Genomic DNA, 12,318 nt, shown 5'->3' with positions numbered 1-12,318 from the left:
TGTATGACATTGTAATGCTTTATATAGTGTAACCAGTGTTTCTGACAGAAACCCAGTGTCTGTTTAAAGCTTTCTGTGTAGGGACATTAATCTGATTTTCTGCAGAGGTTTTTAGGTCACTGAAGGCCAGAGATATTAGGTGGTGGATGGGTTAGCGGGGATGTCTGTCTAACACTATAACACCATCACATAGTTAAGTGCTTGACAACTCAAGGCTTGTGTTAGAAGGAAAGTGGGCTGTTTCCACGGCTTAAGCTTCTGTTATGTTATGCAAATGTACAGTATAAAGGATTTATTAATGTTTTTATCGCTTATAAAGAGGACTAGAAGTGAAAGTTAAATGTAGGCTACTGATAAGGTGTCTGTTTCCCAGCTTTCATTTATCTATGATTTGTTAGATGTGCTCTCAGGTCTCTTTACTAAATGTCAAGTTACTCTGCATTCACACAGCTGTGCACATCCCCATCTGGGAGCTGCCCTGTACAAATACAGTCCATTTGATACTTCTCTTCCCAAGAATAACAATGTGGTTTGAGTGGCAGGATGACTACTGGGAAATAGTGATACATTAGGCAATATTGTACATAAGGGAATGCTGTGACAGTTATTTAATTCAGGCATGTTGGGCTGCCATGAGTGAATATTTTGACAGAAGTTTTCAGGGAGTTGAGAGCATAATAATTTCATGTTCCCTGCTTAGAGATTTGCAGTTTGGTCTTTATCTTTAATCATCATCTTTAATCATCAAATCAGCCTGGGGACTGAGGACATTTGATCAAGACCCAGCAAGACCTTATCTGCAAACAAAAGTTATATTTAGCATGTTAGTAACTATCTCTTTACAGTCATTTAAAAAGATACAAAACACATTAAAACTTCAAGTACTTCACATACAGTGCTTATTACTCAAAGGCCAGCTCTCCTAACCTTTCAGACATCAAAGCGCCAAATGCTGAATGGCAAATGGAAATATAAGTGTTCATGAATAGCATTTTAATGATTTGTTTGTGCTGGTCTGAGGCTCAATAAAAATTGGTTTAGTCCAAATCAGCCACCAGGGAGGACTGAGAGGCACAATGTAGGAAAAATGAGGAAAGATCATCAACAGACTGGAACTTCCATGCTATGTTTAGCATTGTGTCATCAATAAATCATTACCACATTAGCTTCACAACATTACCATGATTACTTTAAACAAACAAGATCACTTCAGAGAAAGAAGCTGGACAGGGATCCAGCAGCCTCTGTGCTGCATTTTAGCTGGAGACACCAGGGCTAGATTGGATGAATCTGTTGAAAAAAAAATGCATTGCAACATTAAAAAAGCAAGATTACGCTGTTCAGGTCAGTCTGGATTTATTTAACACGTGATTCTATCAGCTTTGCTCACGTGGTGCATCATATTCACCATCACCACCTTTTTTATGAGAATGTGAACTGTGTAGTGCAAGAAAAATCAAAGACAAAATCTGTCCACAGACAGACGAGATATAAACACCTGGCAAGGTACTCAAATCCTTTTCTGTTATATTACTGCTACAGTAGTTGTGTTCAGGACCACATTTTGCCATGATGTCACACACACACACACACACACACACACACACACACACACACACACACAGACTCACAGACTCACAAGGTGAAAACAATACCAGCGTTGCTGTCGCGTCTGGTAAAAACATGACTTGTACTATAACGATGGAGAGCAGATACCACCAATTGTGCTCATTGCTGCCACTGGTGGTAGAAAACTATATTGCAACAAACAGAACATGAGTATTGTTGGTTGTCCTAGGATACACTCATTATGCTTTGGTGGGAAATTTTCCCCCTTGAATACAATCTCAGGGAACAAAGATGAATTTCTTAGTTCCTGTGAAAGCTTTGCCATTTTCAGCATGGTTTCCGCAATTTCCATCTATCTACAAAGTAAGTTGTGAACACTAATTATTGTTATTGAAACATCATTCAGTCGTGTGCATTCTCTTTGGAAGTGTTTGAGTCATTAGCACACACAAGTAAGCATCACAGGAGTCCCTTTTGCTGCACGTATCCTACTGAGCTGACCATTACTGCTGCACTATTACACTGCCCCACAGGAGAAATCGTTTGGAAAATTTAAATTTGGGATCTTTTCAGGCGACAGAGGGAGTGATGAAAGCTGCTACAGGCACAACCTGCCTCAGGTGCTGGAGTGACTGCAATGATTTACAAGAGTCCACAATTTTATGCTCCAAAATACCAAATTATTTAACTCAAAAACAACAACAGCAGATAGGGTGGAGCCCTGTTTACAGCGCCTGTGGACAAAAAGTGTTTCTTTATGCATGAAAAATAAGTAAAATGTATGGTTCTGCTTTTTTTCCCCACGCAAACATAATGTCTTTGTGGTTGTACATTTGAGAGAAAAGACTAAACGCAGCAGCAGCAGCACCACAATACAAACAGAGACAAATGCAAGATGGAGGAGGATGGCTGCTGCTGCAGACAGCTGCTAACAGATGTCACGTCTGCATGTCAGAGAGGTCAGAGTGTAGATTTGTGTTATTTATCCATACAATAGACATGCGGGTGTGTATAAATGTGATATGGGCGAAAATTTAGTCTCTGCATGCGAAAGGGCTTTTTGTTTTCAGTGTGTGTGCAATTTAAGTGTATCTGGTTTAACGTAAAGGATTAGTGCTTCTGTTGTGAAAGGGTGGTTAAACCATTATGTTGCTGGGGCTGCTGTGTGTGTGTGTGTGTGTGTGTGTGTGTGTGTGTGTGTGTGTGCGTGCGTGCGTGTGTTGCTTTTTTACTCTGTTCTACTTTGCACTGAGAACAATGAGTGCCCAGACCTCAGGGGTAAAAAGGCTTTAAAAAACAAACAGAGCGCAGAAATCAGCGGTCAAGCCAGCGCCTGAGTCTCTTTGCAGCTATCCATTTATTCACTTATGTACTTATTTGTATGAAGTGCCATTTTGGCTGTTCATACTTTAACTCTCTCTCTCAGTCATTATTTTCAGGTGACTGTACATCAGTCCTCTGTGCGCTCCGTTAACAACCTCAAACGGTTTATGGGTTTAAAAAGGGCAGTGTTTTATTTTCCTGACCTGCGGCCAACTTACACAGCTCATAAAATAAAGCTCCTCACACTTTTGTATCACACAGCGCTTTTAAAATTCAACCTTCTCACATATTTTATTAGGACTTTTTCGAGGACGGTGAACACTGAGGCAGGAAAAGGCCAAACAAAGGGATGTGACAACACAGTGTGAAATGGGATTTAAAGCCATGCAATTGTGGATACATGGTCTGCGACCTAATGGGTTGAAGGCACCATGACGGTGTTTAGTGTGTTTCAGGGTAGCAGCATATGGCTTTTGTCCAGTCTAAATCCAATTTTACTGTTTTGGGTTTTTGCATGCTAGTTGTAATATATCTCCCCTTTCGGGCTTTTTTCCCCTTTTAATCCCAACTCCTTATAGCACCAAGAGTGCATACAGTTTGAATTAGACTTTTAGTCACACCAGTGTCAATGCCATGTGTGAATGACTGAACCATTTAGGGATTTGAACCTCTAACCCCGGCAGTGTTAGCCTTTACAGACTGAGCTACACAGAGCCACAATGAATAATAAAAGAAAAATGGAGAACACATGATTCCCATTCAAAACATAAATTGACATGAATGCCTATGGGTGAGATATGAACTTCGATTAATTCATGCCAAATTTACTCAATAGATATTCAAGGTTTTCCTCCCACAGTAACAGTGGGAGGAATTTGAATTTAAATACAGGATATTTTTGAATGCTGTACAGAATTGAATAAAGAACAGGTTGCTTTTACTTTTACAGGGAGCTGCACCTCTTCTGAGGCCTCAAATCTGATGTCTGGTGAACGACTTTATCTAAGTCTGCATCTGAAACATGTTTTATAGTTGATATGATAGACCGTCTTGATACCCCAGATTTGTTCTTCAGTGTGTCCCCTTTTCCATATTACATACTTAATGTAGCCAATAGGCTACAGTTGTCACATTATACTGTTAGTAAACAAGAAATGTACTTTACCATTTTGTACTAAGAGAAAATGATACAATAAGCGCACCGACAGACGTCAATCAAACTGCAACTATAGAAGGCCACTGCCCATCAAACTTCCCAATAGAAAGCTCAATGCTTTTCTAAGATTGAATGTTTTTTTTAAACTTCATCAAACTGCCGCACCAACATTTGCAGTGTGTTTTTAATTTTCTCCACCTGTGTGCAGCTCCTTTCTCACTGTGGTACAAAAGGTTACAATAACAGCACATTCAAAATCAAGCATTTCTTAGAGGATTTTTCAAATATTTAATTTAGTCATTTTGAAAATCTGTAAATTGGGACAAACAGCTTGTGTGCCTATCGATAGTCATGTCATGTGTAGCAGATGTGTCCGCGAGCAGGACACCAAGCAGCTTCCTACATTTATTGTCTTAAACGCTTAATAATGTAACTATGAAACCACAAAGGTGTCTTTTTAAGCAGCTCCCCTTTAATTTCAAAGCATCCGTGACTTCTGAGTTTTTTAGACAAAATAATGAAGCTTGTTTGGCTTAGATAGAACTTGTTCTTACATCTTCACAAACCACCTGAGCAGTATCTCCAAAAGGTTGCTGTGACTTTCTTGCTTTCTCCCTCAAAGGAAAATGCCAGGATTCTGCCACGTGACCCATCCTCCTGCCCTGTATTGCAGCTTTTAAAAATGGTTCTGAGGCTGTTTTCAGCTCCAGCTGTGGGCTTCTATTGTACACTACTTTGCAGACTATTTCCGTCTGGATTTTCCAGGAGAAGAGCTCGGAATGCTCTGACATTCACGAAGCTTTGAGTGTGCTATTAGTCAGGCTACCTGGCACAGGGAGATAGCACTGAACTCCTTCAACCCTTTGAAACGCTGGGGACCGTGTACCCACAAAGCATCTTAGAGCCGCAGCACTGATCAGAGGCCAGCCTCTCTCTCATGGTGTATTGATATTCACACATCCATGGGACATCGGTGATGATTCCGGATCAGTGTGTTTATTCTTAGAGGCTTTATGCACGCCAGCCCCGAGCTCTCCTCCCTCTTTGAAGTGCGGACACATGAAGGGAAAAATGTTGGCTCGAAGCCCACAGGAGCAATGAAAGCTCGCAGAAGCGTCTCTGAGTTGTTATTTACGAAATGCTTTGTTTTCCCGTGGTGCTAAAGACTCCAAAATAACCTTCCATTTGTGGGATTTTGAGTTTGGAGGTTATTAATGTTTTATTGTTTCGATGCATGCAGAGTGCCTTGAAAAAGGGCGATGCATTAGTTATGACTTCCTGGCTTATTGGGAAGTTATGGACAAGATCGCCCTTACTCACCTCTCACCAGGATTCAAAAGGGAATCACAACTGCTCCATGTCTTTAAATTCCACTGATGTGATATATTGTCTGACAAAATGATTGAAACCTGAGAATCCCATAAGCTTTGACAGGAATTTAAAGTATAGTAGGTGACTAATGTCCTTGCACACTTTATTGAGCGTCAGTACTGGCCTTCATATACAGCTTAACCTAATTTCTGAAATGTTTAGCATTTTCAGTTCAATATCTGATACGACATAAATTCAATTTTCAATTCAATTTTAGTTATAGTATCAAATCATAACAAGAGTTATCTCTAAATGGCTCTGAAGTGGCCAAGTCATTAACTATCTATACAAACTATATAATAATTTCTTCAATTGATAAATCATTTGAATTTTTGTCTATACAATACAAGGATGCATGTGTGGTTACTATTACTGTATTCATCAAAATGTTGTCAGAGGGCCAAATGAGAGACAGTTTCATGTCTGTAAATGGAATTTTTTGTAGCTGATAATGTTGTCTGACATTTTGTGGGACATTATTCTTTAGGTGGATGTTTTTTAGTAAGAGAGGGGAATGTGATACAAGTACAGTAAAGGTTACATTTCAAAAATGATATTTCCTCATGTATCTAGCACAATAACTTTGTTTAAGTTGTGCTTTAAATACAAACTTGAGCTGAAGGAAGGAATCCCTGCAAACAGTTTCTAACACTCAACTACTTTTACCGAAATCACCTTTTCCTTATTGAGCTTCTGGAAAAAGATGTGCTTTTTAACACAGCAGGAAACATTATAATTAGGCTTAGTGTTATACCAGATTTGAGTGAGATTCCCATGCTGTAACGACAATCCTCAGTTGTTACAAAAAAAGTTAAAACCTAACTTGTTTTGGAAAAGGGCCTTTATGTTTCTGCAGACTTATTGGTAAGACTTTTTGTATTTATAGCAGAACTAGCATATTATGTACCTGTGTAAAAGTTTATCTCAGAGAAGGAAGTGGATGAGTCATTGACCAGCGCTGAGTGGACAGAGTTTGGTGGTTCTAATTGCTGAAATGGCCATTTAGCTTGAATGGTTGTTTTTCTTTTCTATTTCAAACCTCCAATTGGCTTCATACATGAGGGATGAGTGAAGAGCCCTGTGCTGATGCAGGTTGGCCAAATTAGAAACCAAATTAAGATATTTTACTGTGTGTGCATGTGTGTGTGTGTGTGTGTGTGTGTGTGTGTACCAGGTTAACTGTCAGAATGTAATGGCTGCTTACCCCTGAAGGCTGATAAGGTGAAGTTAAAAACTGTCAGGGAGCACTGATATTCAGGAGTACCATTTTTCATGTCAAATATTCCTGTTTGAATGACTGTTGTCCCCTGTGGGCCTCTGAAGGGGATTCGTGGGAGCCTGTGAGACTCAGAGGGAAAATGTTCAGTGTGCCTGGCAGAGGAAATTGTCGTATTTTGTTTCTTATCAGAGAACAGTTAAGCGCACACAATCTGCAGGAGGCCAACATGGCAATTGCTCACAAAACAGTGTGTCCACAAGAGAATAAATAACCTTGGTGCAGATGGATTGGTTAGAGGCAAAGAGGAGAAAAGCAGCACAATCTTCCAGCAATTGGAATAAAGCATTGAGTAAGTGGCAGTAAGAGGTACAAATTAGGGTACAAATTCAGTGCATACTTGCCAATAGGATTAATGTGTGTGTGTGTGTGTGTGTGTGTGTGTGTGTGTGTGTGTGTGTGTGTGTGTGTGCGCGCGTGCGTGCGTGCGTGCGTGCGTGCGTGCGTGAGAGAGAGAGGCCTCCTAGCTCTAGCTTCATATTTACCGTGCAGACATGAGACTGCCTATACCTAACTCTCGACAAGAAAGCAAATAAGCATATGTCCCAAAATGTCTGACTACTCCTTTAATGTTAGTCAGATTTAAGTTAATAGGGAAAGGGTTGGTGTTAGGCATGTATATGTGATGGTTAAAGTTAGAGTCAGGGGCCAGAGATTGCTCTGTGTCAATGATGGATATATTTTTGTATGTGTACAGAATTAGTGTGAATATGTGCATTTGTGATGGATGTGTGTGTATACATGTGTGTGTGTGTGTGCGTGCGATTGGGTCCTACTCCAGCAGATTATCCCGGGTCTTTTCATAGATCCCTGTCTCATTTTAATGACAATGGGAGATCAGCGTCAATTACTGCTGCGTCTTTGCATCGTGATCCAGAGGGCTGATAATAAAGCTGGTTTTTAGCCCCAGAAGACGAGGTGACATTTAATTACTTCACCTAATACTGTATCTTATTTTAAAGTCAGACATCTGTCTGTCTGTCTGTCTGTCTTTTCATCCATCTATTTCCACGAATTATTCCATTAAAATGTTCCCTGATGATTTTCTGTGGGAGTTTTTCCTCCTCTGGCCCTTCATGCCACTCCTCCCTCTGTCTGTTCATTTATTACGAAGGTCTCTGGATGTTAGTGTGTGTGTGTGTGTGTGTGTGTGTGTGTGTGTGTGTGTGTGTGTGTGTGTGTGTGTGTGTGTGTGTGTGTGTGTGTGTGTGTGTGTGTGTGTGTGTGTGTGTGCGTGCGTGCGTGCGTGCGTGCGCGTGCGTGTGTGTGTGTGTGTGTGTGTGTGTGTATCAGAGGTCAGTGGGGAGTGAGGCTCCTCATAATCCAGTAATCAAACCAGCTGCCACCCAACCCAACCCCCATCCCTCCACCCCTCTCTCTTTCTCTTTTCTCTACATCTCTCTCTATCTCTTTCTCTATTTATTCAGTTTTTCTCTCTGGCTTTTTTCGTCTGTCTAAATCTCACTCGTTTTCTTGAGTCTTTTTCTTGTGCCCTTCCTTGTCTAACATTTACTGTAATAATTATTACAAAATGACTTATTCTTATTTTTATTATACTCTTTTCTTTTATGCCTTTTTAGTTTCCTTCACTCCTTTCTTCCTTTCTGTCTGTTTGACAATTTCTGTCAAAAGCAAATAAGTTACACATTGTAAATGATGGTAATCAACTGTAGTCAAACTCAAAATTGAATGAATCATTTTTAATTTCATCAATTCAATAACCTCTCAAATTGTACTACAGTATTAGCAAAGGGAAAGAAAAGAACCTCAATAATCAATCAATTATTTAAAGTCTAACTTTAACAGTAAATTATTATTGATTGTCAGTTTCCATATTTATAGTGCTCTCTTTTTCATTAATCCCTGGTTAAAGGCCCTCATTCTCTTTCCCTCCATCATCTCTTTTGCTTTTTCCAGTTTCTAGTAAACCTCCTTCACCCTCCGTCGCCTCCCTGTGTCAACATCCTCCCTCTGTCTCTTTTATCCCTCACCTATTGCTTTCTTTCCTTTTTTCTTTTTCTCATTCATTCTTTCTTTCCACCACTTGCCATGCCCTTTATGCATGGAGACCCCTCGTGTATTGCATTCTTACTCTTTCATTCTCTGTCTTATCGTTCACCCTGTTTCACCTTCACAGCGCCTCAGTGCCACAGCAGCAAATTGCCTCCTCATGGCGGTGTGGTCATGTGCATTTGTATTCTTTTGTAGCTTATTAGCCACCAAATTGCTGATATACAATACAGCCCAGTACTGGACAGTGTTTGCATCCAGTGTAGAGGAAACGTATCTCTGTCTGTTGTTGAAACGTTTTTTTTGTGAGGGTTGTGACCTGCTGTGTGTGCCTACAAACTCATTTTGTAGTAGTGACGGGTAACAGAGAAAAGGAACGCTGTGTTGAATTTGAAACTGAAGCTGAATGTGCGGAGACGGGGGAGATGATGTTTTCTGTATGAGAACACTCAGTGATACCTCTCTATCTCGCTCTCTTTCTCTGTCTCTGTGTGGCTTGCTCAATCACATGCACAAGGCTTGAAATCCACTTCCTGTCTCACAAATAAATGTAGTAAATACAATTTCAGTTTTCTCTCTCTTACTGGAACATACAATTAAAGAATTGCAATATCTTTGCTAACAACGGTGATGTGGCTTTCATAAAATTACCATACCGTCTTACTGTACATCACAAATCTATCATGAAGGATGTTTAGCTGTATGTTTAGCTAAATATATAGATACAAAACAAAGATACCGCTGGCTATGTCACAGATATTGTAATAGTTTAAGTATCGCTAAATAAAATCACATTTTAAGTGGATGCGAACATCTAATAAACATAATTTGTTTCCAGTTTAGGTCACAATTACAAACAAGACCATCATGTCCTTCATTAGCTAGCAAGGTAACCACCAAACTATTTGACATCCTCATTTGTGTGTCTGTGTATGTAGCAATACCCAGCAGGCAGCTCTTGGCTTACTTACATGGCTTATATATTTTGTAAGTCTTAAAGCACTTGGTAATGCTTAGGAAAAGAGAGTATCTTAAACATTACTAGATGGTAAACATCGACTTTTTCAATATTTAACCAAAACCATTAAAAACACCATCTTTCCACAACTTTAAGCTCAACCTCTGTTTTAGCCTCAAACAACAAGTGGGACGCAGTGTCAAAGTCCTGTGTTTTGTGCGCCCAACCATCCACACCAACCTGCTCCCTATGACGTCTGTTATAAGAATATCACACTTCCTGTACACGGTCTTGTACCTTTTGCCTTTTTCAAAATGTCTTTTACTTTGAGAGTGTTCATTTACAATCCGAACCACATCGTTGTAGGTGACTTTAGGCAGGTTGCGGAGAGACTTGGTCCAGCAGTGTCTATTGGGCTCCGCCATTGTAAAAAGCTAACCGGAAGAGCCGTATCCCCACTCAGAGATGTTCTTCTGGTCTTCAATTGTTGTGTGACATAGGCCTATTGCTGTCTTTTTACCTCTGCCTCGCTGCTCTTTATCCCTTTCACCCTTTGACCCTTCTCCCTCATGCCTCCCCCTTCATCTATCTCCCTCCTACTGTTAGTTGTCTTTCCAAACCTCTCTATCTTCTATACACCTCATGAATGAGCACCTATATTCTTTTACCTAACATTTTTTCCTCCGCTCTCTTCTCTAACTCTTCAGATGGCGTCCACAGCATTTCAGCCCAGTGTGTTCTCCGCGTCCTCATCATCACAGAGGACATGCTGGGCAGCAGTGTCACTGTCCGCCTCCAGAACATGTCCCAGGAGCACTTCCTGTCACCACTGCTGGGTAACTTCCTGGAAGGCGTGTCAGCAGTGCTCTCTGTGCCTGTCGAGGATGTTTTCATCTTCAATATCCAGCCAGATCTGGACGCTGCGCCGGGAGGGATCCTGAATGTCAGCTTCTCTGCTGCGTTGCCCGGCGGACTCTTCTTCCCCTCTGAGACCCTGGAGGAACAGCTGTACCTGAACAGGCCGAGGCTGACGTCACTGACACAGATGGAGGTTAGTTACAAATACACGATATAAGAATCACAAGTTTTAAATGCTTAGTGTTGGTGTATATATCTACAGACACAATGACCATATATATTTTTCAAATGAACATTCTATGAAAAAAATCACTCATATGCAGCAGCTGGAATTCTGATTACATGTAATAAGACATGCGAAGCAGACGTAATAAGACACATTGTGCAAACACACATGCATCAAAAGACAGTTACTTGAGCATATTGCATGTGAACTGATAATAATACAATACAGATGCCATGTCAGCGCAGCCATATGGCTTTATCAAGCAATACGCTGATATGACCACTAAATGTTCTCATGCATGAAATAACACACACCTGGACACAGTAGGCACATCAGTTACAAACAAGCCTATAGACCCTCTCAGACCATCTCTGTACGTGCATGAGAGAAAGAGATAGAGAAAGAGATATTTCAATAGAAAGAAGTAAAACCCAAAGGAGAAAAGATTTGTGAAGGGCCGAGAGAGAGCACAGCAGTGTCAAGAGATACATAGTTTAAGGCTGAATGTAAACAACTTTCTCTCAACAGGCATTGTCACACAAACACACCCATACATATACAAACCGAATCTATTTCCTCTTACTGTCTAAGAAGACACAATCTTGTTAATACATCTGATCCAGTGACCTTAACAGCAAACAGTAACAGTTCCTCTGGAAAGTAAATGATTTTACTACGCCTACACCAATCAGAGGAGGCGGAGCAGCCTCTTGAGGCTCTGCAGCCTGAGAGGAGCGACCCAGGGCAAAAAATACCAACTACCACCTAAGATGAGCTGTCAATATTTTTTCATTAACCAGAAGCTTTCATCTGAATGATGGCGGCTTAAGCTAAGTCAATTGACAGTAAGAAGACGATATTTAGAGATATTTAAAAAGTAAAAAACAAAACAAAAAAACTGAGTTAGGCTATCAGTGAAGGAGATTTTGAGAGGGACATGACTGTCTGTTTGTCAGCGAGGTTAGCGCTACTGCGATGATTTATCATTAGCATGATACCACGTAGCTAACGTTAGATAGCATAACTAAGGTGCTACAATATTAACGCTTGCATGCAAAGCATTTCGCATGTCAACATTCTAGCTAGCTAGCTGTTGAACTTATTGCAGTCTATCAGAGTTTCTCTGTAAAAAGGTGAAACATTTCTATCCATGTTATAAGCTAAATAGTAACTGTTAAATAGGTTATGTCACTTGTAAGTCAAACTTTGAACACCTCATCAAAAAGAAGACGTCAAGTGCACAGGTGTAATCAATACAATTAATTAAGGCTACAATCAAGTTAGGTGCTCCAATTTCAGGGCCCTGGTATTGCTTAGCCTTAGCTCATGCTTTCTCTCTGGCATCTAAGAATATTTTCGCAAGTATTGAATTTATATACAATTTAAAGGTAGCCTATATACAAGTTACTTTTCAGATTAAGCCTTAAAAAGTAATGTTTCTGAAATGCGTTGTTATGGATTGAACTGCCTTATTGTATGTAAATAAGTTAAAACTACATCCACTTAACCAGCTACCACACTAAAATTATGCATATGCATTGGTATTAAAAAAGGTTATTCATGATAATCAC

At 40.2% G+C, this 12,318-nt stretch overlaps 1 protein-coding gene across 3 annotated transcripts in view; it reads left to right on the top strand.

Annotated features, from left to right (window-relative positions):
- celsr3 (cadherin, EGF LAG seven-pass G-type receptor 3) overlaps nucleotides 1-12,318 on the top strand; it is a 112,335-nt gene that overhangs the window by 14,486 nt on the left and 85,531 nt on the right. For all 3 annotated transcript variants that reach the window (XM_031286484.2, XM_031286486.2, XM_031286483.2), the window contains exon 2: nucleotides 10,371-10,714. In XM_031286484.2, the coding sequence (XP_031142344.2) occupies nucleotides 10,371-10,714 (344 nt within the window). The remainder of the gene's footprint in view (nucleotides 1-10,370; nucleotides 10,715-12,318) is intronic.

This window comes from Sander lucioperca, chromosome 12 (assembly GCF_008315115.2).
Source record: "Sander lucioperca isolate FBNREF2018 chromosome 12, SLUC_FBN_1.2, whole genome shotgun sequence".
Lineage (NCBI taxonomy): Eukaryota > Metazoa > Chordata > Actinopteri > Perciformes > Percidae > Sander > Sander lucioperca.
Note: the sequence above shows the minus strand (reverse complement) of the source record. Positions and strands in the feature narration are given on the sequence as shown.